Source organism: Electrophorus electricus, chromosome 1, assembly GCF_041902795.1.
Source record: "Electrophorus electricus isolate QZ-2024a chromosome 1, ASM4190279v1, whole genome shotgun sequence".
Lineage (NCBI taxonomy): Eukaryota > Metazoa > Chordata > Actinopteri > Gymnotiformes > Gymnotidae > Electrophorus > Electrophorus electricus.
The window spans coordinates 26,468,452-26,494,605 of record NC_137497.1 but is presented as its reverse complement, the minus strand read 5'-3'; the positions used below and the strand labels follow the sequence as shown (position 1 = coordinate 26,494,605).

The following is a 26,154-nucleotide window of genomic DNA, read 5'->3' as shown; positions in this document are numbered from 1 at the left end:
AACATATATGATTTACATATCTTATATGTAATTTATATAAATGACATGTAATGTCTAGAAGCTTTTGCTTCCCCTCATATAAATTAGTGGTGCTCATATATGATGTGAAATTACATTGCATCTAAACCTTCAGTGGAAGTCAAGATAATTAGATTTGTGGCCAGAGACTATTTGAGTTAAAAGCTGCCTGTGCTTTCACACAATTTGTTAATATTTAGGAAAAATTCACAGACCAAAAGGGTACTATTCCACGTGGATTTATTTTCTATTGGACATTGGTGTTTGGACAACAGTGGCCAGATGGTTTCCTTCACAAGACAACCTTCACAAGTTTATCAAGTGAATATGTTGACCAATAAATTACAAAAAGTTATATAGCTCAAGGAAAAATTAAAATAAAGTAAATCCTAAAAAATAAATTACAGCAAGATGATTCAAGCTGTGAGTAAGACATAAAGAAATACATTAATTCAAAAATTTAAATATTTAATTGAGAAAATTTACAAATTGGGTGGTTAACTTTTTCAATTAAAAGCATCCTCTTTAGCAGCCTTCTTGACCAGCAGAATGACAATTTACATACATTATATATATTTAAATGAAAAAATAAATTAATGCAGATAATATACATACAATATATTATATTTCTGGCAGTGATTGTCATCTGTAATCTATTCCATAAACATATAATGTCTCATTCATGTCAACAATATCATTCCTTACACTCTATGTTCCTTGCAAATATGCTCTTTCACATTTAACTTTATATAAAGCAAAACAACAGCCCTCACCCAATGCTCTATAACCATAGAAAGAACCAGTCTGATGAATAGACATGGTCTTGGGTTACCAGAAAGTACCAGTACATTGACTGGTAACTCAAATTCTAAATAAAACAGGTCCAGTTCTTAAACAATTAAAACAGAAGAACAGTTAAAGTTGTCAAGAGGTGCCCTTGATAGCAAGAAATGCAGAACTGAGGGAAATATTTCAAATTACTTTACACTTTGTTTGTCCTTGATAGTAACAAGAAAAAAGCTTTCTATTATTCTATACATCCTATGGATACATTTAAATGGACTATACAATCAGATTTTTTTTCTAATTCCAATATTCTGGCATTTTCAGTCTTGAATATTTTGTGTTAGATTATATATTGTCTAAACACAGACATCTGACCAAATGAAATATCATTCAATAATTATAGTATACATAAATATATAATATTTTACTGAAGTGTGGTTGAAAGATGCTCAATTTCCAATTTCCCAATTTCCTTAATTTAGAAATATTATAGCAGCTTTGTTCAAGAAACAAACAAAAGCGTAACAAGGAAAATGGATTGTACCTGTGTACCCTTTAGTGTAACAGAGTCCTGTGCCATAAGAGTTGCAATTTATTGCAGACATCCTGAGTGGTCTTTAATCAACGTATTGCAACATCCTATCTAAAATGAATGTGGAAACTAAGTTTGTTAAAATAATTGGTAGTTGAAAATGTACTGTTGGTCTCAGAGAGAGAATTGTGCTACAATTAGTGGTGTTTTCAAAAAGTTACAAAATGTCTGTAAATTGCAGTTAAATCCTAGCAAATTTGTCATAGAGTTCTCCAAACTGTTTAACAAAGTTTTTCACTGGTCTATTTCAAGATATGTTAAAATGACTTTAATTACACTGCATTACCATAAAAATTATATAAACATTGAAAAGGCAATAAATAATACCACATAAAGAGCACCTTATTTCTATTAATATTAATTTGATTTGTCCTTAATTAAAGAGTCGAAAGTCATTTGCTATTTCATCGTTTCTATTTCTGTCGCTGCAATATTAAAAGGAGCCTGATAGCACAATATCCCCAAATCATGCCATACAGTTAAGCATTCAAATACATACACACTCTCTCATACATTCCTACCATCACAGTATAAAGAGACAGCACACTGTCAAAAAGCTAAGTACCCATGGCACAAAACATCCAAAACTGGGCCGAGATTCACTAGCTACTACTCTGACTCCAGTACTACTGGAGACAGTACTGTGAACACGAAGAGAAGAGAAGAGAAGAGAAGAGAAGAGACGAGACGAGAAGAGAAAAAAGTTTATCACAGAGATCAAATCCTAGAAAACTCTAAACAACACAGAATACCCTAGGATTCCTGCCACAGTTAGTGTGGTGATACAGTACAGTATGATACAGACTAAGGCTCAAAGCTAACAAAGCATGAAAACTGATGAAACGTGCTTGCAAACCTTTGAATTTAAATTAATTTAGAGGTGTGAGAGACTTAGTCTCTCTATCCGTGTAACTCTATCCATATCAAGCTACAGATAAAAAAGATAAAGCCAAACTTCCCATCCTCCTCTTGAACTCATTGTTCTCTTGTGAACTAACAAATCACGAGCATCAAACTCCAGCACTTTATTAAGGTGCCTTAACACCCCATTTTCCCTTATGTGTTAAACCTAGGATTTTTGCTTTAAAAACTATTTTCAGGTTTTCTATTTGCTAAAATTCTTGTACAATTAACACCCAGCTGGGATTCTACCCAGTTGCTTCATGCAGTTAAGTCCTGTTACATTTCTAGTTGTCCTGTATGGTGGCCCAGAAAGATAAATCACAAAAGCAAAATAAAAAGTAGAATACTGAAATAAGCCAGAACAACATGACAAAAATAAAGCATTTTAAAAATAACAAAAAGTGGCATCACATTAGCATTAAGCCACAACACAGAATCATTAACCAAAACAAAAACCATTTTCAAAAACATTGCATTTGAGGTTGTTCACAATGGAAGTGCTACCAGCTGCTAGTAAAAGTTACCTCAAAGAAAGTTATTACGTGAAATGGTAATGAACACAATGTCTCATGTCATTGTCAATAATACATGAATGTAAATGCTTTATGACCCACAGTGTTAACTATATTTATATGGCCCACACCTGGTATTAACTATATTTATATGACCTGCACTTTGTATTAACAATGGCTCTTTGAGTAGTTTGTGGCAAAGGGGTATACAAATTATCAGCAAATGCTTTGTTGACTTACTTGATTCCCTGCAGATAGCTTTAACCCCTAGAGGCCATGAGTATGTCTGGTTGGAGTAACCTCAAAAGCAGAGTTTTGAAAATATTTTGGTTAATGTGTTGTGGCTAATGTGAAGTCACTGACATGTTTCCCTGCTGTGTTAACACAAATGCAGCATTCTTTACATGCTTCTTTTTGTAAAGTTTTTCTCATTAAAGGCTGTAATGTTCTCAAATTTCATTTGCATTGCAATTTTGACTCTGCAGGTCACCTTATGAGAGGGTCATGAATTAGTAAGGGACTTCAGGCATAGTTTTTTAGAGAACACACTGTAATAAGAACACTGTAACACAGCAGTAATGTTGTAAGGAAATAATTAGCTGATTAAAATGTCCTATCAAGCTAATGCCACAAAATTAAGGTGAAAGACCTATAGCAAAATAAATCTGAGCATATGACAAAAATCAATAAATACTATAATTAATTAAGTTCTTTCAGTAGAACAGTTTAAGGCTATGCTTTCCCATATTAGTATAAAACATACAAGACAATACCAGAGCAATGCCTTAGAGAAGTCTTGTCATAATTTTGCAACAGGAACTTGTGGATGTATCTTGGCACCAAATCCTGATCTTATTTGTACAGTAGTCAGCAAAGCCAGTTTGGCTGTCCTAGAATTTTAAACCTGGCAGATTCTCATTTCTCAGTGTCTGGGAACACACTGGCACAGATCAACTCAATGTAACAAAAGAGCAGAAACTGAAATAAACCGAAGAGTAAGAGTGGAATTCTCATGTGTTGGTGTGCCTCTCACTTTACTACTTTTTGTCTATTGCATTTTTAAGTTCCATCTTTCAAAGACAGGAAAAGGAGGAATTAAAAAATGTGCATATGATGTGGCATCAGGGTACTGCTAAACAGACAAAAACTCTGCTTCCTAAGACAAAAAAGCCAGTCTCCCAATTCCTGTGGAGGGAGCTACTCACTAGATGCTTATCTTTGCACTGCAATATGTAAGACAATGTCTCCACACAATGAACAACTTCACATTACAGTAAAAGTACACAGACATCACAAAACCTCATGAGAATCCCACCAGCCCACCTAGGTAGTGGAGCACACTACCTATAGAGTACACCCTAGGAGGCGTATAAATCCAGTACCAGGTCTTCATATGCATACACAATCCCACAGAGACAGGATTTCAGGGCTCCCGAGGCTTACCGGCGGTCTTCACTGAGTCTGAGCCATCGTCTTGGGTACCTAGTGTGTTGCTCGCTTTGGCTGTGCTGCCAACCTTTGTGCAAGGGAAGGAATGTGGTGAGGTGTGTCTGGATTGGAGCTTGCGGGAGCTGGGCCCCTCTCCCTCTGTGGGTGTGGGGCTCCGACTACTGCTGCTGCTGCCCAGCTTGCCTTGCACATGGCTGGAGTTGTGCCAGTCGACCTGTTTCACCTCGTCCTCCGAGGTAAAGTCTGAGCTGTCGGATGGACTGAGGCTGGCCATGCTAGTGGAGGGCAGTGAGATCTGATGGAGAAATGAAACAAAGAATAAACATACCACTGTACCATGGCAGACCTGCAAGAAGATGCATCAAAAGAAGCTGTCCCAGGAGATCAAGATGTGAGCTTCACAGCACAAAAATATTCAATAGAATATTGAATAGTAAAATTACTCTAATTACTTAATTTTGGCTTACAAAGTGGCATTACTCTTTATTACTTATGTAACAGGAAGATGGATGGCTGTCTCACTTTGTGTGATAACAGTTACCTGGAACGGCTCTGTAATACCCACAATAGAGCTCATATTGTTGCTATAATAGCACAGCATAAAGTCCCCAGACTCTTTTGGCAATTCTTCCTCTGCAAATGTAGCCTGTGGAGATGAATAAAGAATGAAATTCCTATTTATTTGCATTAAAAGGTAAAGCATAAATGAGTATGGTATGAGTGTCTTTGGCAGGTCATACTTGATGTTCTTGTCTTAGGTAATCAGATTCTTCTTGTTTAGCCCAGGTATAACCCACATAATCCTTATGATGTTTAAATCCAACCTGGAAAAACACTTTACTCAGGAGACAGCTTGGCAATTTTCCTACAGTTCAATACTTCTAATAATCTACAGTTACTAAAACCTAAAGTTTCTCGTGTACCTTGTAAAGTCCGATCCAATCCCAGGAACTTCTGGAGTAGTTGGGGGCTACCTTGAATTTGGCAACAGCATCGGCCACTTCTCTCCATTCATCCTCTACGGTGATTGTTACCAGAGGGATGTCCACCTTATATGGGAACTGCAGAAGACCATCGCATGTTAAAGATGACCGTGCCACCCAGCTCTGACATAAAGAGCCAGCATCCCCAGCAGGGCTGCAGACTCCAGCCATTGCTGTACTCACTTGCAGGGTGAAGATGGAGGACACAGGCTTGTGGTCACTGATCATGTACTCCATGTAGCTGCGGTAGAAGTGCTGCACCACCCGAGTGCCACTGGTCAGGCCCGACCCCGAGCTGTGCTTGGACATGTGGCTGGCCGCTGGTGCCATCAGCCTCAACCGCCAGAGAATACGGTCAGTCCAGGCTGGTTTACGCTTTTTCCCACTAGGAAATTTTTATAAGCTTTGTTAGTTTGCAAGCACTGAAGAAAGGTCAGCAGGCTCTACTGTAACTCCTAAGTCTCAACTGAAAGTGACTAATGTAGCTTTGAGGTTTCATCCACATTGCCTTTGGGATGATCACTTCTAGGTAAGGAGGCGATAAATGTCTCTATTCATTTAGCTGGTTCTTCATTTGCTTTTCACTTTGTTTACCTATCCCAGCTAGATAAAACTGAAATGATCATTAACGCACAATGAAGAATCCATATAAATACATAAAAATACATAAACTATGCAAAACAGAATTGCATAATTTTATTTTGTCAAGAAAATCAGAAAAAAAATTCTAGGGATAGCTGGGAAAATACAGACATCATAGTTTAAGTACTATCTTTAAAAGGTCTATATTCTTATAAAATATTTATTAGGATGTGTGTCATTCTGCATTCATTGTTGGCTAGTGCAGGACTAGGAGATAAATGCAGATGAACTTTAATGCTGCATGCGTTAATTAATGACAGAGGATTTTGCTGTGTTTTTCTAATTCATTCTAATTCAGGCAATATTCAACTTGAGAAGTGAATTCAATGAATTATGTATGAAAATCCACACAAATAGGTATGGATATATTTGGAATACAAACTGAACTTAACTGCATCTCAGAGAATCTTCGAAAAGCAACTCATCTCAACACAATTTGTTAAACTTTCCATAACAATTTGTTAAGTCTTCACCTGGTATCATATGTATTTGTTCCCACATCAAACTTGTAGGTAGGAGGGAATTTGAGCGGTCCTTCCTGGAAGCCTTCCAGAACGGTCTCACTGTCTTTGGCCATATTCAGCTGTAAGAGACATAAAACTGAAACTACCCACATGCACAATAATCTACAATGATGGACAGAAGCAGAATAGATGTTTCAGATTTATACTAGAACACTAGGTTCACACTGGGCATTAGTCTTCCTTTTGTGCTATTCTGAAACCAGTTTGCTGTTTCTCTTTTATTGATTCACATAATAATTTAATAGGGAAGTCTGACTGTACCCAGATCCAACCAAGCAGAGTGACAAACGGGCTATTTGTTGTCCGTATGGCCCAGTTTCAATCCTGCCTATTCCGCCTGTTCGCAACAATTCCGCACATTGAATAACAGGAAAATAAAGCGCTAGGCATCATAGGGTGAAATAAGATGCTGTTAAAATGTTTAAAAATGACTTTATCCAACTTGCTATAACTGTCAAACTGCATGCCTAATTACCAATGCTAGAACTCAAGGGTATTTAAACATTGTTTTACAGTGTTAATTAACCACCATGGTATTTAGCAGTAAGACACTAATGAACGCAATGAATGATACAAATATTTTTTAAAAAACGCTTTGAATTCTAATGGAATCTTACTTGGTCTTTTTCCCATAGCAGGGACAGTCTGTTACCATCAATAGCTGCCTTGACCACCTGGATGTCCAGGTCTTCAATACGGAAGTTTAGATCCCCAAACCAGAAAACAACACTGCAAATAACAACATTTGAAAACTCTCTGAAATTTCTGGAAGGGAAATCATGACACTGTGCAAGGTATTTAGGACTGGAGTTAAGAATCCATGATCTAGAACCCTGGTCTAGACCCCTGACCTAGAATCCAGATCTGGAACCCTGGCCTAGACCATTTATCTAGTCTCCTGATCTAAAGCCCTAGCCTACACCACTGATTTAGACCCCTGATCTAGACCACTGACTTAGAATCCTGGCCTGGACCATTGACCTAAATCTGTGATGTAGATCACTGACATAGAATCCTGATCTAGAACCCTGGCCAAGACCACTGACATGGAATACTGATCTAGAACAATGGACTATACCATTGACCTAGACCCCTGATACAGAACTCTGACCAAGAAGCCAGATCTTGACCACTGACCTAGAACCCTGTCTTAGATCACTGACTTAGATCCCTAATCTAGACCACTGACCTAGAACTGTGAACTAGGGTAAAAATTAGTAAAAGGGCAAACTGTGGTTTTGGAGATTTGGCTTCATATGAGACATCTACAAGGAAATCAGATCATTCAGCTGATAGATAAGGATCATTTTTGGTGTGTGCATGTGAGTGTGTGTGTGTGTGTGTATGTATATATATGATATGTGTAACTCACTCATGATCCAGAACTCCCATGGCAGCTTGACCTTCAAACTGCTGCTGCTGCAGAATGCTTTCAAAATCCTCCATGCGTTGGTCTGAGTTCTCCATGTGTGCCGGCAGGTGGCAGTTCAAGAAGCAGACTGAGTGGCCAAACACACTCATACGAGCACTCACACCACCCTTATTACCCTGCAAGAGAAGGGCAGGGGAAGGACACTGAAATGAAAGATCGGCAGCAGAAACAAGAGAAAGAAAATTATATCTAGGACTACAAATGCCATTGTGTATGAATTGTAGCTGTGCGCCTTGTGTGTGTGTGTTAATCATGATCTAATTCAAATGGTTTACCAATAGCTAAACTAATTTCAGCTCAACATTTGTCATTTATTTTTAGATGTAATTTAATGGCATAATTTAATGGCATAAGTCTATAAAGGTCATTTACATTTTCAGGGAAGTAAACCTTGTTGGAAAGGTAGATCATTAAAGCAAGCTGTTAAGCACATGGTGAATATTTCATATGTTCCCCGCATGAGTCTAGAATAAAGGAAACCATTGAGATGTACCGGAAAAATACTGGCTCACAAACAGGTGCACACATGGATCACATCCAGGCTGTGCCTTGGTCCATTACTGGCAAGTGCTTGCCATTCAGGGAAGAACATCACAGAAAATATCGCCAGTAAACAGGTCATATAAGTTTTATTGGTCAGATAAGGTTGGAGACTGTTTATTTTTTACTTTAGTTTTTGTTATTAATAAATATATAAATACTACACTGCCAGAAACCTCTTTGGGACATGCAAAGCAAAAGCCCCAGAAATGAATGAGCAGCTTGTCTATGTGTTTGTATGAGTCTATAAGTGTTCATATAAGTCTATAAGTGTTTATATAGGTATATAAGTATTTATATAAGTCCAGCTGAACACAAATGAAATCTGCAGCAATTCAGTACTTGATGAGGTGACTCAAAGTTTTTAATGTAAGACAGATGATCTTTCATAATAAAATCAAAAATGGTTTGAGAGCATAGTGTAATACGCGCCTTAACACAAGTTTTGATGAACTGATATTAGTTCAGGTTGGCTAAAGAAAGCAAATGTTAGGGACTTTTAATTTATTTCTCTTTTGGCGTGCTTAAAAGACCAGGTATGAAGGTATGACTTACCCAGATTCCACCGAGCCCTGTGCGAGTGTTCTCTGTCTGCACGCCCCTGATAAATGGCAGATGGTAGTACTTAGCAAAAACAAGCAGCAACACCCCCTGCATTCGCTGCGATGTTACCTGTGCCCAGACAAGGCAGAAAAATAAGATCACATAAAGATTTTCATTCACTGATTAAATTAAATCAGTTCCTACATACACTCATAACACTTGGTTTCGTGTCATTCATAGGTATCTGCCATCTCACAGTCTCTTCCCTTAGTCTCCATGTTACATACATACCTTCTGAAGTTTGTTGCTGGTTTGTCCTTGTGAGAGGCTATTTAACTGAAACCTTAAACAGTAAATTGCTATAACATATTTTGTAGCACATCTACAGTGCTGCCACCTCAGCTAAAGATTACGCAATATATGAGTGTGCTTTCTGGAATTCTTAAAGTTATTACATTCCATAGAGCTTTGACAAAAACGTCCAGCAAGTAATTATTTAGAAAGTGAGATTTATGAATGTAAAAGCATAATGGGAATACTCAGAAAGTATGTTCAAATATGGAAAGGTACTGTAACTTGTAACCTAAGTGGATAAATGTATAATGAATCGTCACGGGACGCTTCCCCCCACAAGTCACATGGTACGGCCTGCGGCATGCAGGGGGTTTTACCTCATTTGTCACCACGCCCTTTGTAATTGTACGCACCTGCATGGGGTTTAATGTCTTATGTCTTTTGTCTATTTAAATCTCCGATAGTGTGTGTACTGGGTTGGTCACTGTTAGTCTGTGGTTGAATGTTAAAACCTGTGTGTAGTCCTTGTTAAAACATTATTGTAGTCTGTGTTTAGTTAAATGTATACGTTATGTCTGTCGTTAATGTTGTGTGTGAGTGCCACCGTTATTCATATGTAATATCAATAAATGTATTGATTTATCGAGGGAGTCTGTGCATCCTGCTCCATGCCCTTCAGTACTCGGGCCAGCAGATTCAATACAGAATGGCCAACCACCACAGGACGCCAGCTCCCTCGGCTGAAGACAGACCTTCTAGCGGGAGGTGAGTGAGCACTCCCCGTACTGCTGCCTCCTGGATTCCAGGAGAGTGGGGAGAGGGCCACAACTGGTGTTCGGGTCCACTCCGGACGTGGAGGGGAACACCCCCAGGAATTTCTTGGGGGAGGGCTAGGGCTATCGAGCTTTGGCCAAGGAGGACTGAGGGGCACCACCACGACCAAAAAGAGGGCGGTTGGGTGGAGTCAGTGGGATCTCTGGAGTCCCTTCCCATCAGTGGACTCACCAGCGAGACTGGAGGGGTCTGCCCAAAGCCTCGGAGGCAAACTGCCTCTGGGACGCTCCTAGAGCGGGAGGCATTGAGGAGGACCGTTCACAGGAGGAGCACGACCAGAACCGGGGTGGACGTGCACCCCCGCGTGTCCGTTGAGGCCAAGGACACATTAAACAGCACCTGCGCTGATTGCAGGTGCTGCAGCACTGTGAAATGTTTGCGCTTCTTTGTTTTTGAGCAGGGAAAACGATGACTGACCCGAGAGAGGCAGACACTCTGCCGCTCTCCCTGTCTGGTCAGGGTCTCCCAGGGGGGAGGTTCCTAGCCCGCCTTGTGCTGAGTGGGCACCGGGCATGACTGTACTCTGTCTTTGTGTGTGTAGCAGCCCGGAGTTCGCTATCCCAGAAATGGAAGCATCGGGATCCTTGCCCCCAGGGAGGGGTCCTCGTCGGAGAATGTCTCCCCCCCCCCGCATGTCTCGAGGAGCTTACCGGACTTCCCTGAGGGAAGTAGAGATCCTGCCTCACCCCCTCCTGTTGAGAGGTCTCCCGGGCCGTCGGTTCCTGGCCCACCTTGTGTTGGGTGGGCACTGGGCATTGCCGTGGCATGTGTGTATGTGTTTGCACATGGCAGCTCGGGGTTCGCAGTCCTGGGAAGGACACGTCGTGAGCCGTGCCCCTTGGGAGGGGGTTCTGTCACAGGACGCTCCCCCCCACAAGTCACGTGGTACAGCCTGCCGCGTGCAGGGGGTTTTACCTTATTTGTCACCACACCCTTTGTAATTGTACGCACCTGCATGGGGTTTAATGTCTTTTGTCTTTTGTCTATTTAAATCTCTGATAGTGTGTGTACTGTGTTGGTCATTGTGAGTCTGCGGTTGTATGTTAATACCTGTGTGTAGTCCTTGTTAAAATATTATTGTAGATGTGTTTAGTTAAATGTATACGTTATGTCTGTTGCTAATGTGTGTGAGTGTCACCGCTATTCGTATGTGATGTCAATAAATGTCTCACTCTATCGAGGGATTCTGTGCGTCCTGCTCCACGCCATTCGGCACTCGGGCCAGCAGATTCGTTACATGAATTAACTATCTTCAATTAAATATCTGTCTGAGCTGCTTACCGCTGTCCAGAGCAAGGCTTCTTTAGATTTTACTTTATCATCATAAAATATTTAAATATTGACAACAGGAAATTTACAGTACAAAACAAAATCTGTTACAATAAGAATAACAATTTAAATTGTCAAACCATAACTGTAACTTTAATTTCACTTTTTTAAGTAAATTGAATGTTTATGCAAAAAGTAAATTGAAAAAAATAAATTGAATGTTTATGCAAATTTTGCTTATATCTCTGCACTATTCATGAACACAAAGCTGCATTTTCAGTCTGAGTCTCTCTCTCTCTCTCTCTCTCTCTCTCTCTCTCTCTCTCTCTCTCTCATATATTAAATGTCAAAAATAGAGAATAATCCACAGTAAGTCAATGAGTAAAATTAGTCAATGCCCCTCACATTTGGATTTTCTCTAGAGGCTCAGTTGCCTGCAAACTGTACTGCATCTACACTACATCCAGTAGCCTTACAAATAGGCCGAGGGGCTCTAAAAGGCAACTCTCATGCACCACACCACACTTGGCACCACAAATGGCAGTGATGGTATACACATAGAGAAAATGTTAGGAAGGAGAGAGAATTAATGAGTGTGCACTATCTTGCTGAATAACCTTGGCTCTCATTATGCAGTTTCCTTAAAGATAAGAAGTGTCGTGAGTTGTGCAAAGGGAAAGTGTTTGCCCCATCATTGGGATATTCTGAGGCTGATCCCTGATGATGCCTGACAGAGCAAATATGGCTGTTCTCTCAGGTAGGAAGGGTTGTAATACTCAATTTCTCTTGTCAAGTAGAAGTTAGACTGTCCAATCACAGGCATCTGTGAGCTCATGCATCGTAGGCGGTGGATAGTGATGCCCTCTACACATGTCCCCTAACCCTCTGACAATGCATGAGCTGCAGATAGAGGTGATTAGCTGCATGTGTCTTGGAGGAAGCATGTGACAGCCCACTCCCTCCCGGGTTGGCAGCTGTCATGTGACAAGGGAGATTACCTGAGGGGTGCGGATTTGCTATGTCTAAACTACCACCAATTCATGTTAGAAAAGTGAGGCTAGCTGCTTGGGTAATGTGTGTGTATCACAATGTTGGTTGGGAGAAACGATGTGGAAGACAGTTCCACATCTATGTCCTGTAGCTATGTCCTGTTTTCACACTGCTAACCTGCCTCAGGAAAACAGGAACCTGCTTTTGCTTGCTTTGATCTAACTGTGTGTTGATTATCTCTATGTGGACGTGAATTACACAAACTGTCCTCATAAAGAGCAATAGCAGTCACAAATATACACTATGGTATAGTCAACCACTCTAATTCAGTAATGGACTGCACATTTTTGTTGGGTGTGTGCTGAGACCTACTCACCAGCACGTATCCAAAGCGGCTAAGTGTGTCCATGCTAACCTCGCTCCACTGGTCAGTGAAAAGGACATCTTTCAGACGCTTATTGATCATAGAGTTCACTTCCTGTAACCTGACAGGAGAGGCCAGAGAGAGAGAGGGATAGAGTAAGAGTGAAAGTTAATGAAACAGACGAGTTAACTAACAGTGAGAGCCTTATGATAAATGAAAAGGTGTTTCACACCCCATGATACAAAACATTTCACTATGGCATAGTTAGACCATAGTGACTTTTACTTAGGTCTTGGTTTCTTACACAAATGTGTTATCTAATGTAAAAGCTTTATCAGAAAGATGTAACGACAAGCATACAGATACATTATTACAAACTAAGGGTGTTACTAGACCCAGTTTAATGTGGCACCTGCCCCAGTAAAATGTGTCTATATCCTACCATAATGCTTTATATTTTAACCTGGACTGTTGAGCAGAAATACAAAGACACAAACACCAGCATCATGCAAATTACAGGAACTATGTTTCCCATAATCACCCAGCACCTTTCCAACTCTTATGCAGCTTTTATGCCTAACAACATATAATCATTTAACATACAAAAAACAGTTTAAACCACTAAAACAAAGAGAGTAGCTACTTAAGTCAGGCTTATTGGTTATGTTTGCAAAAGGGGGCACTGCTAACTAGATAACACAAGCTTGTAAAATGAGAACTATAACCAGTAAACTGCTCATTTTACAAGCCTTTTTGCTAGCATGAACTGATGATACAAAAACACAATCACATAATTCACATGAAGTTTATCCCAAAAAGGAATTATTTCACAAGTGTCAATAATATTATAATAAAATGTAAAATATTACACAAAATTTTACTTTTCTCATGACAGAAGTGGGAGCACTGAAAATGAACAGGGAACTGAAGTGAGAAGAGAAGAAGAACAGAGATAAAGAGTGAAAGCAGATGCAGAAAATGTAAAGGAGAGAAAGAGAAAGGAGCAACAGAAAAGGTAGAGGGAATATGGGCCTTAAGATAAAAGCACACACACAATTCTGCCCCATGACTGACTGGCAAACAAAGGGGTTGGACAGCACCCTTTTAATTCTGCTTATGCCCCAGTGCAACAGGTAGTCTAGAAATGCCAGATACAGATACAACAAATCACATTTGGTACATGTATGAGCAGCAGAAGAGATTGTTTCATTTTTGTTCATTGTGTTTTGTGAGTTCTATTTTTATTCATTTTTTAAGTTTTTATTTGACTTGTTTATCACATTCTTACCAGATGTCTGCCCAAAATGAACAAGCCCAGTGCAGCAGGGAGAACACTACCTTACCCTATAATGTACATGTCTGTGTTTCCATCGCCTACATTTAGTCCCAACAAGGAAGTGATGTCATCTGGAGGCACAGCTGACCCCACGTTCCATGTGATTATGTGCACTCTGTGAGCAAACAAAACACCACTGAAAACCAAACTCTCCAGATACAAACTGTTCAAATGAGCAATGAGATGGGAGAGGATCAATGTTATACTTTCTAGCTAATAGTGTGTGTGTGTGTGTGTGTGTGTGTGTGTGTGTGTGTGTGTGTCTTATTATCCCTTCAGTGAATCCTGTAGAAATGACTAAGCTTCTCTTGATAGTCTGTAGTTTTGTTCCTTTATTTTTCTACTGTATATTCTCAGTCTAATACCACAAGCATTAATCAATGCATCTTTGCATCCTGAAAGGCTCATGTGGAGAGCAGGAAAGGAAAGCAGTGAAAGATACAAATGAGAGAGGCAGAGAGATAGGCAATAAATATCTCTTATTAGCTGTAGTCTTAATAGCTCCTCTGAGATGTGTCTTCGTTCACAGAAGGCAGCTGTTCTACAGCTAAGATTGGGAAGTTAATGGATGTTCAAAAAAGGAAACATGTTAAAAGAAACATACTGTACACAATACACATTTGTGCTGTAAGCAGAGCAACTGGACATGTTTAATAATTATAAGAAAACTTAGTACTTATAGAAATGGGTTCTAAAATTATTCACCAATTAGTTTAAGTACATAGTGTCTTTTTCAATCATGTCTAAGCAGGAATGAAGGGCACCAAACTAGATCTCTTCTAGTTTTCTTCATGGCTCCATGGTTCAATTCCCAAACAAAGTAGAAGCACCTCAGCTCAAAACAAAACATTAATGGTGTTTCTCAGTTAAAAAGACTTGATCCTTTAGATCCCAGCCATATGCCTCTACCATGTGCAGTAATGTTTTTAACTCTTTTAAGAGGACTTTATAACTGACTAGTTTCAACAACACACAATGTTAAAACTGTTATTAGGTAGCACTAAGGTACTTTATATTAGAGTTCTGTTTGACATTACCTGAAATCTTCCCCAACCCGAGGCTCAGTATCAGCTGTTCCAGCTACTGAGAGTGCCCTCAGAGGGTGAGGGCTGGGCTCTGCAGGATGAGGTCTGTATGACAGAGCCTGTGGTAGTGAGGCTGCTCTCACCGAGATGTGGCTTCTCAGCCTAGACACATGTCCAGACGCTACCTGGGGGTAATCAGCGTAGGACTGGGCCACTGCACCCGAGGGGTGAATGGGTTGGCTCAGAGATTCCGAAGGAGAGCTGGGCTTCTCCTGCCTTGGTGTAGGAGATGCCAGGTGCTTGTTCTCTGATACATCGATGGATCGTTCCAACCGAAGGGTCCTCTGTGGCCTCCTCGATCGGGCTGAAGATGGTCCTGGCGAAATGGGGGCAGGGTCGGGCACAGAGCTCTCTGGACCAGGGACAGCAGTAGGGTTCTCTGTAGGCACTGTTAGTGCCACTGACAATGAGGGAACATCAGGATTCATCTGGCTTTCCTGCTGCATTTTTATCTGCAATAAAGTAACACATCCATGCAATAAAGCCTAATGTTAGCCCAGTATATCTAATGTGCCCAAATGTAAATTTAATGTCTGCACTGCAGTAATGAAACATCAGTGTTTTATGTTTATATGTCAAGTGTTTTATACACTATGAAGCTTGAATCTTACAAAATGCTCATCACGACGTTTAGCACAGCTGTTTACAATGAGTCATCAAAACAATGACTATTCCCCTCAAGGTGATGAATGTCTAAATCTTTAGGAAGTACTTCCATTTCTCGTGCCTTATCTTTAATTGACTCTCCACACCACTGGAGTTATATTTCCTTAAAGACTCTTAGAAAAAGACAGAACAACTGCAAGCCTCTTTACTGCTGTTTAACTGAGCCTCGTGCTTGTCCACTGCTCTGAGTGTACCAGCTGTTTGCTACACTACATTTAGCTGACTGTATTTAGAGACGACACAGTGTCTCTCTCAGCTCTCCGAATAGGCAAAATATGATAAGCAAATGTGCAAATATGCAAATAAATCAGGCAAATTAAATAAAGGCAAATGTGCATGTGTCAGTGTGTCATATTGCCAATTTTATTATTAAGGTTAGATACAGTAAAGTAATAAAGGTGTGGTTTACTTAAGCAGTTGGCATAGGTTAAACTGTCAGCTTATGTAAGTGTGAAAACAACCAGTAGCATGGTTCATCTTAGTTTATTTTCTTACTCTGAAGCTGTTTAAAACTGCCCCAGACATCCAACTGAAGTAAAAATTGAGAGGAAAATGAACCATGGGAAAATTAACCATTTAAAAAGGAAGAAAAGATTCGTGATTTGATCTTTATTCTTAGCTTCACAGAAGTGTTAAGCTCTGTTCTCCTTCCTTTCAGTTGGTCATTAGTCACCATAATTGGACCACTGGCATTGTTCAAAATGGGTGAGGAGTGTTCCCACAGCCTATCAGACTGGATAAGCCATATTTAGTTCTGTGGTGTGCACAGGAGATAGGACTATGCACTAGCACTATGCACTAGCAACAGCTGAAACACAGACATTTGTATGGTTCTTTGTTTTTAATTTAGCCTTTGGTGGGTGTGCTCCTTCACCCAAAGAATCTAGAAGGGCCCAGAACAATGCCATATACAATATGATGCTTACAGACTGAGTGGCGGAGTCAAGAGTGTGGTACCTGTATGGAACTAGCTTATAAAGTCTAATGGATGTCTGTATCTTAAGGAAGACACACTGTGATAGTTAAAGGTTTTATATGAACCCTTTACAGTTATTTCTTTCCTTGGCTACATTAGAGGTAGTGGTAGCTCGCTGGTTAAGACACTTGACTAGTAATTAGAAGGTTGGCAGTTCAAGCCACACCACCAGGTTGCTGCTGTTGGATCTCTGAGCAGGACCCTTAACCCTTATTTGCTTGAGTTGTATTCAGACATAATTGTAAGTTGCTTTGGATAAAAATGTCAGATAAAAGCTGGAATATAACACAAAGATTTGTAATAAAGAGCAATAAAATTTTGAAAGCTTCAAGCTTTCTACATTACATCCAGCTAATAAAATGGATCACTTTTATCATGAACATGTAAGACTTCTGTCAACTAACCATTACAAACTTTGACTTAGGACTTTCCAGGACTGTTTTCTCATTATATATTATAGAAGAACCCTATTATCTTGCTAATTGATCCACATAATTATCTATGTTTATGTTAATTATGTATGATTATATAAGCATAAACATTTAAATTCATTGTAAGCATAATTTTCTCATTATGGGATGTGCAGAAAACATTTAAAAATTAGTGAATTGAATTTAAGTTAATTGAAGTTAATTTTACCCATGATATGAAGTTAATTTTATCCATAATATCTTTGCCCATATAAATTATACGTCAATAGTTCAGGCACAAATAAATACAGTTGGGCCGACCTTAATTCAGTAAGAAAGTTAAACTGAGGTATAGCCAAATGCACAGACAAGTTTCTCCCACCGACATGTATTAGCATAACATAAGAATGATAGCTGACACTACCACAACAAACCAAATATGTAACCATAGACGACACAGCTACATAAACGGTGCTGACTGTCCATTCGCAGTTATCTTAATTTAACATCAGTCATATGCAATATGATTAAATATCATATTATCAAAAACTTATAGACAAAGAATAATATTTCACATTTTCTTTCAAAAGTATCAATCAGTTTAGAGAAAGAAAGAATGAAAGGAATTAAAATGTAAATAAAATGAATGAAAGAATCTCTCATTTGCTATTCATAACCCAAGCCCCATCTGATAAAACCATCCAGTTGCTAAGTAATAGCTATTGCTAGGAAGAAACATCTACAGAAATATTACATGTGACTATGTTTAATACTTTGTGAGCAACTGTCTTCACATTTGTTTTACATCACAGAAAATCAGTCTGATAATAAAACACCCCCTGTACTAATTCTGCAAACAAGACAAGCCAGCTGTCTAGAGAGATAACGGTAGCAGCAAATTACCCTAAACAATGCCAACTCCAAGCTTGTTGTCTATGTAAGGCTAAATTTAGCTTGTATTATTGTGTGGCAGCCACACACACCTGAAGTTGGATTCAGAATGTGACTAACAGCTTAAGTTGTCCAGCTGACACGACACAATTCAGAATACCGTGTACAATGTACAGCAGAAAATCTGACATAACAGCACAAAAGCACCAAAAGTAAAATTCATTGTACATTGCAATATACATATTTAGAAAAAACTGACTTACCAAATACCATTTTATCAGTGTTAAGCAACAATAGCGCTTTGTAAATTCTTGTCATACATTTTAGTTCTTTAAAGTCCAAGCTTATCAATTAGTTATGAGATTCACATAAGACTAATAAAGTATTATACAGCCACTAAATGGAAACAATTATTAAAGATGTGCAGCTGAAGTGAGGAATGAGAGCCAGGACCCCTGCAGAACATCCACAAACTGGGAGGGTCTCTTGAGTATTCTGTTTAATTCATTTCACAAACCTCTTGCCTGTTGTTTAAATATTTGGTAATCCCCTGCTGTGTTGACAAAAGCCCATTTGATCTTGATTTCACACCATTTTCTAATCTGTGTTAATAAATGCTCTCACATCCAGTAGAGTGCTAACTACTTACACAAGACTTCACCAACTAAGGATGTAGCTACTGTTTTAGATTGATCTGTGGTAATGACAGCAACAAGCAAAACACTCCTCCTTGAACACCACTATACAGAAGGTCAGGTCCAAAGGAGTGTCCAAGTCATTCTTCCAGAATGAATGCTCAGGTTTCCAGTGGCTTCCACTTTGACACGGCCTTTGTCTCTGAAACAGGTATGTATCCTTCATCATTTTTCTATTGACTGGCTGAGCAGTACAGTCACTTACAGCTATTTGGGAGAGCAATGATGTGGATATCCAGTCCTTAAAATGTTTCAAACATTTCATGAGATGTGTTTTTAACCATAGGGAGGATAAGAACAAACAACTCAACTACTGTCCAATGAGTACTGTTGGCCAACTGAACTGCAGTATGCAGTTTTATGTAAAAACTGTGTCCCTTGTCCCCATGTCTGACAGGTCTCACATGCAATTAGTCCTACTTAAAGATAAGCATCTTTTGGCAATCAGTATTTACTTTTCTTTTATGGGTTTTCAAGAGATCAATTTAACTCTGTCCTATTACATGGATTAACTCCAGAAGGAGTTTGCATAGAGGATTCTGCCTAAACTGTGATGACTTTTGCCACTCTTATAGACAGGGGCTTTATTCCAAGGAAATAGAAAATGTCCACCTACTAAACATTGGTTAAAAGACGCATCGCATTATATGACATAAGAAAAAATCCACTACTCCATAGGGGGTTGTGGTCTTAAATTCCATACTACCTGGCAGCCTGTTTTGACAAACATTGAAAAGATGGACTGTGTTTATATCTCACTGTAACATATGTTTACTGTTTGGGTTTTCTCTATACATATGCATGTACAGATTGTGTGTGTATGTGTGTGTGTGTGTGTGTGTGTGTGTGTGTGTGTGTGTGTGTGTGTGTGTGTTACTGAACAATATAGTGATACACAATGCTCTCTCTCTCTCTCTCTCTCTCTCTCTCTGTCTCTGTCTCTGTCTCTTACTTTTTTTTCTAAAAAACTATAAAAAGATAAAAAGACTTTTCTCCCACAAACAATAAATACTTTATTCACTATAGCCCACATATTGTCAACTCCTGCCATTACCTAAGATTCCTTCGGCCTTGCACTCTACTGGACTTACTAAGGCACATCAGGATCTGCAGTAAATGGCCTCAATACATGCCATGAAAAGCCATCTCTGACAGGCTGTCAAGCAACTGAATTAACAAGCAGACCTGCTGCCTCAAGGCTTCCAAATACCAGTCTGGACAAAGTGTGACTGTCTGCCAAAGTTCCTTCATCTTCCCTCCAGAAAGCCTCGTTATAGTAGATCTTTGAAGATCAACCTTATTAGCCATGTGTCTTATAAATTTCTGTCGCCATCTCATTATCATATTTGACCTAGTTTACATATCTCCCTCCAGGACTACACCACCACTGCCACCTCCCCCAATGGATGGCCGCTCCTTTGTGCTGCATTTTGAGCACTTTCTGCTGGATATAAAGGCCATATATACTACTTATCCACTATTCAGTGATGGATTTAGGAGGTGATGCAGTATGTACTCAGCCTAACAGTCTATATCATCTAATGACATCAAGAGCCTGGATCCTGGACTGGAGGCCCCAATAACACTTCACATACCACATATCAGCGTTTATAACACAACAGGATTGGGTCATCAGTCTTAGTACTCAGTACAGTAGGCACAGCATGCCTCACATCATAGTGCCAACTTCTGATTGCTCGGAAAGAGTCATATTAGTAACTGTACTCAAGTGCTTTGACACTGTTACACTTCATTATTCAAGAAACTCTGCATCACAAACACACTGGTGCACACACACACACACGCATACATACATACACGGAAAGCACACTCTGCTTCAAAAAGACACAGTCGTTTTATCACTCCAAAACACAACAAAAGACTATAGGTTTTTTCTCCCAGGCTGTAGGGTCTTATACTTCTTTCATTCTTACATTTTCTGAGTTTTTAAATTGTTCCAAGTTATGCTGCCTTGTGGTGTCTCTCTGAAAGGCCCATGCACTGGCTGGCTGTGATGTTACATTACTTAACTCACGATGTCTAATTGTCAGGAGCACAGCTGGAAACATCTATTAACTGCACGTTTCTTGAAAGCACAGAGGTGATAACACAAAAGAGGACAAAATACCAGGAGACTAAGAGGGACAAAAATACACTCAGACTGGGCTATGATGCCAGCCACAAGACAGCTCTGTTTTAGAGCTAAACAGTAAAATGCCTTTGTTAAATGCACACAAAAATATTTTTGAGGTTTTATCGATTCAACCCAATCATACATTCTGAAAATTGTATTTTGTTTTAAGGTTTTTATTAAAAATAAATTAAATTAGACTTCACAGTTTTTTCTTCACTTTTATTGCTGACACAAGTTAGCTCATACCATGCATTTGTCAGTCCCTCACCACCCCTCACAGCTGCTCACTTTCAGACTACAGCATCTTTACTGACTAGATATTATTTGAACATTTTCAAAAATATTTTTATCATGCTAGCTTGCAGGGGATGGGCTATAGTCTCAATATTTAAGGCTAGGCTAAAAACCTATCTGTACAGTCAGGCATTTTATTAACTACGCCCCATCTTGTAGATCTGGGGATCCATGGGCATTGACTCAAAGTAAACTGGGATGTTATGATGCTGTCATTTTACCTCTTTTTTGGCACTCAAGTTTGCTGACTGAGAGCAGCAGAGGGCTGATGTTCCAGGGTGCCCTCATGCCTGTGTTTCTTTCTGGCTCTATTCTTTTAGCTGTGTTGCCATAGCTAGATCTGCCAGAGTCCATCTTTTATAGTTCCCTAATTTACACACCCTCATACTTGGACATGCCTAATAATCTAGTCTCTCTTTCTGCTGAGGTACACCTTTCCCTGATGTCATGATGTTACTGAGCCTCTACCCATCTCAGCTGCCATGGCTACTCCCCCTGATGTCCCTTCCTGTAGCCCACCACACCTCCACCCTAGCCAACTACTTCTGTGCTGCCATTAATGGACATTCTCTTGTGGGATGGGTCTCGGACACGTACATCTCAGGACACTAGGACCTCTAGAAAGTTGGACTAGACATTAGACATTAAAGCTGCTTTGTTTTTTACAACATCTGTTGTAAAAAGTGCTACATAAGTGCTATATAAGCACTTTTTATAGCTATATAAGCTATAAAAAGTGCTTTTTTGTTTGATTTGATTTGATTAGTACACCAAAGTGTTTCTAATGAAGAAATGTGTGTAATAAATTGCATGAAGAGAATTCACATTTCCAAAACCATAAAGGTAAACAGTATGGTATCTTAGAAACAACATCTAACATAGCTACAGTAATACATAAAAAAACGTGTCACTGGTGTCAAGCACAGTTAACCCAATTAGTTATGCCGCTATTATGAAATTACTGGTTATTATTTTATCAGTAATTAACAAACAGTTTTTTCCATTATTACCACTTTTTATCAATGAAACAAATAGACATTAGTAGACCTACCTACACTAAAACTGTAGCCGAAATAAATAATATCTACATTTAAATGTTGGCTGAGAGATCTATTGCAGAGAGATCTATTATTTGATGCTAGAAAAAATCCACTACTCCATAGGTGGTTGTGGTCTTAAGTTCCATACTACCTGGCTAGAGTCAGCCACCTGTCTAATGTTTTCACCACATTACCTCCCCATCATCACATTCTTGTGAATGAGGAAAACATTTGCTTATATTTGTATTCATGTATTTAGTACTAACAATAGACATTGATAAACAGACCTGAATGGCATAGTGTACTAGACATAAGGAAAAGTTCAGTTTCATTTAACAGGACAACAAGGATAAAAGGACACGAGGATATGAAGGCACATACCAATTTCAAAATGTGGATTAAATCTCCTTGGCCCTTGAACACAGAGCTACACAGCGAATAAAAACTAATTATGTCCTCAATTGTGCATTCCTCATGTAGTTGAACAGAAATGCTAAGATTACAAAATTAGACAAGCTTGCAAAGATAGTACAGATTACTGAGAATTAGGTGAGGTAAAATCATGTAGTATATTCATGAATATCTCTAGTCCCGTAGTATATCCACGAATATTTCTAGTCCCGTAGTATATGCATGAATATCTCTAGTCCCATAGTGTATGCATACATATCTCTAGTGCATGCATGAATATCTCTAAGCCTCACTGGTTGCTATTCACACACAAGAGCAATATACAATTATGCACAAACCTCTGGAGATCAGTAATGTATATAAAAGCATATAAGTAAAATATATTTCTAGAACACAAATATAATGCATAATGCATATCAGTACGTTGACAAAATGTGATGTTATATCAAAGGTGTATAATTATGTTGGTCTGCTTTATATTTTAAACATCATCTCAAGCAATACCCTATTTGGTATTATTGCTGAATAATATTGCACACTAAAGCCATACAAGTTGCATGCCAAACACACACACAGAGAGAGAGAGAGAGAGAGAGAGAGAGAGAGAGAGAGAGAGAGAGAGAGAGAGAGAGAGAGAGAGAGATGCAAGATGACCTTCAGGTGTTTTCGTTGTACCTTATTTTTAGAGCAAATCTAGGACACTAGGACACTTTTGGTGGCTTGGACAGAAGCTGATTGATTGTCTCTTTAATGGTTTCCAATAATAGGAAGAAATACTTTCTAGGAATTGAATGCCTACATTTTGTTGGCTAGTGGCCTTGGATACCCCTAAGAAACAAGAAGCAGTTATGTAAATGTTTAACGGCCTTGCTCAAGTTCTGCAAAAAGTGTTTCACAGAAGCAGTGAAACAGTTCTGCTTCACAGAAGCCGTTTCCTTCTTATCACAGTAATAGCTGTAGCACTGCAAAGTGTGACACACCAAGCTGTAGTCTAACTGTGGCAATATAACAATACGTCTAACTTAATACAAAACACAGTACCACAGAATATCTGGTTCCCAGTAACAAGAGCTTCAGTTCACACTAATTCCTCTGGCTGTAATGCACATGTATGATATTTAAAATGGCACGTGCACTGAAAAATAAGAGTAGTTATCATTTAGCATGCATAACCTTAATACACCTTTGGCTACAGGTGTACGGTTTAGTAAACAAATAAACATCATTAAATTAAAATGTATACCTAATTACATATTTTGTATTATATCGTGAAAACGTAATTTGTAGACTGGCACTGTGCAATTTAGCATTCATTTTGGTAACTTCTACTGTTGTCATTCTTGAGCAATAGCTTAGTTGAATGGCAATGATAATCGAACCTATTTCTTACCGATTTCCGCGGTCAAGGCGTAATGACAACAACCGATGCTCTGTTGAGTACAAAATAGATCCTCGTAGCTGGAAACCTTTGGAATCTGATAAGGGATATTCCTAAAAATAACGTTAAAAGTGGTTGTTCATCCAGTTACAACAGTATCTGTCAAACGTGAACGCTGAGAATAGAGCAGTAAATGTTCTATAATTCAATTAGACCCGACGTTTTTTTTTTCAACCAGCGTCTTGTTTTTCTATTTTACATAAACGACATGGGTCCTCGTACCTGTGAGCAAGCAAAAATCCAATGTGTCGCTCGGTAGTCAAGCGACAAATGCATTAAAACGCATTGTCATTCGATACTGAGCCACAAGCCTTCGCACCATATAACAACTGTTAGCGCGGCACCACTCTAACGCCACGGTGCATTGGAATCATGACCGTCCTTCAAGACCCTCGGGTTGGGACATACCAGCTTCTGAATAGGCACGGGTGCTTCCGCAGTACTTATGTCAATAAAGCAGCAAGCACTGTTTCTCGACGAAGCTCTGGCTTTCGTCACAAATGTTAAGTCAGACTTAACACTGACTTGTCACATGTCTACAAATCCCACCGTTGGGCGTACTATACCCATCTTTGCTTGTATCTTGCTAATCAAGCAGGACATTACAAGAAATGCAGCAAAATAGCCAGGGCGTCTTTACCGAGTACCCCCTTAAAGACTTCGCTATTCTAATAGTTATCTTGTGGCATGCATAACCTTAATATACATTTTCTGGAGTTACTTCTGTTCACACATTAAATAACAAGAGTTTGTTTTGGAAATTAGGAATATTCAAAACTACAAAAGAAAAACAAATGTCCACAATCTCTTTTACAACAAATTACTGTGCTTCCGGGATGTCCATAAAACTGCGCTGTACATAAAAATGCATTAAGCACATTTATTAAGATGTTTTACCTTTGTTAACCACTAGGTTGTCTATTTACAGACCCAGGTTAAAAGACCCAGATCAAGTGTAAGCCTAGACTAAAAGGGTTTCTAGTGGTAATTTAACATTGGCATTGCAGTTTAGTTCATGCTCTATACAATATACATACACTATAAAGTATACAATACTATAAAGAATTCTACGTGTAGCAGTGGCTGTGGTTTAAGTGTATGTACAATTCAGAGGCAGAAGATACATCATTGTATAAGGACAGTTTTAATGTATTTTCTTCCTCTAAATTGTACATACACTTAAACCACAGCCATTGCTATATATAGTGATGTGATATATTTACACAAAGCATTCAGCTAATGTGTGTTCTGTGGGGGGAAAACTGGTTATTCATGAAAATCTGGATGTGGACATGTTTCTACATTTAACATTCTGGTTTGTTGTTATGTAGGATAAGAATACCACTGGTCAGAGTGGTTACTTGAGGCAACATTTCACTCTTGGATGCACATCTTACTGAAATCTCTGGTCTCCAGCTGCACTTCCAGAGATATGGCAATATGTAGTGCATATGTAGTGCAAGTCTTAAAGATAAGATTGTATGGACCACAAAAATAAATGTAGTTTCACTGTGAAGGTCAGCTATAGTGAATTGAAGGTCTGAAAGTTCAGTGATCTGAGTAGTAATTATTTGCATTTACTCAGTTAAATGTACTTATGTACTTGTGAGAATGTGCACTTACAATTGATAATACTTTGGACTAACCCTTGGATATTTGCAGTGAAAGGAAAATACTTTTAACTTGGGTATATAAGGTCAGTCACATCGAGACGGTGATTTATTTTTCATGTTTAGTCTTATAGTATTAAATTAATTTTCTGCTGTGTTCTTTCAAACCCAATAGTCTGATAGTTTTCAAAAATAGAAATTAAAAACCCCTTTCAAATTAGACACTGATTTTACCGACACTCTATGAACTATGAATAATTATTCTAAAAGCAATTATCTATTTAAGTAGTTTAAGTAAGATACATTTTAAGGTTTTATCACTCTCAGAGGGCTATACTTATTCTTCTGGGTCATTATTTGGTTGAAGTAAAAATACACTACATAGATAAAAATATTAGGACAACTACATACACATTATATCTACATGAGCTTTTATGACATCCAACTCTAAATCCATAGGCATTAAAATGGAGTTGAGTGCTTTGCACCACTT

The 26,154-nt window shown here is 38.9% G+C and overlaps 1 protein-coding gene across 2 annotated transcripts; it reads right to left on the bottom strand.

The window, feature by feature from the left end:
• Positions 1-241: 241 nt before the first annotated feature.
• inpp5jb (inositol polyphosphate-5-phosphatase Jb) lies at positions 242-24,824 on the bottom strand. Of its 2 annotated transcripts, XM_027016902.3 has the most exons (14): positions 24,274-24,823; positions 24,004-24,104; positions 15,049-15,548; positions 14,019-14,126; positions 12,688-12,796; positions 8,937-9,053; positions 7,782-7,957; positions 7,027-7,138; positions 6,359-6,468; positions 5,427-5,628; positions 5,184-5,321; positions 5,001-5,084; positions 4,802-4,906; positions 242-4,555 (listed from the first exon to the last, which is right to left on the bottom strand). In XM_027016902.3, the coding sequence occupies exons 3-14, from the start codon at positions 15,540-15,542 to the stop codon at positions 4,235-4,237; spliced, it is 2,076 nt and encodes a 691-aa protein (XP_026872703.2). In that variant the 5' UTR covers positions 15,543-15,548; positions 24,004-24,104; positions 24,274-24,823; the 3' UTR covers positions 242-4,234. The 2 variants fall into 2 exon arrangements, with proteins under 2 accessions (XP_026872703.2, XP_081569952.1); XM_081713826.1 differs by lacking the exon at positions 24,004-24,104 and having other exon boundaries at positions 24,274-24,824.
• Between the last annotated feature and the right edge of the window lie 1,330 nt (positions 24,825-26,154).

Bases quoted from the DNA above. Each gene is read 5' to 3' on its own strand.
- inpp5jb (XM_081713826.1), bottom strand. From the start codon at position 24,327: ATGCATTTGTCGCTTGACTACCGAGCGACACATTGGATTTTTGCTTGC. The intron at 9,054-12,687 runs GTGAGTAGGTCT...GTCTGGGCACAG, and splicing joins GCCGCTTTGGATACGTGCTG to GTAACATCGCAGCGAATGCA. The intron at 7,139-7,781 runs GTGAGTTACACA...TGTTATTTGCAG, and splicing joins ATGGGAGTTCTGGATCATGA to TGTTGTTTTCTGGTTTGGGG.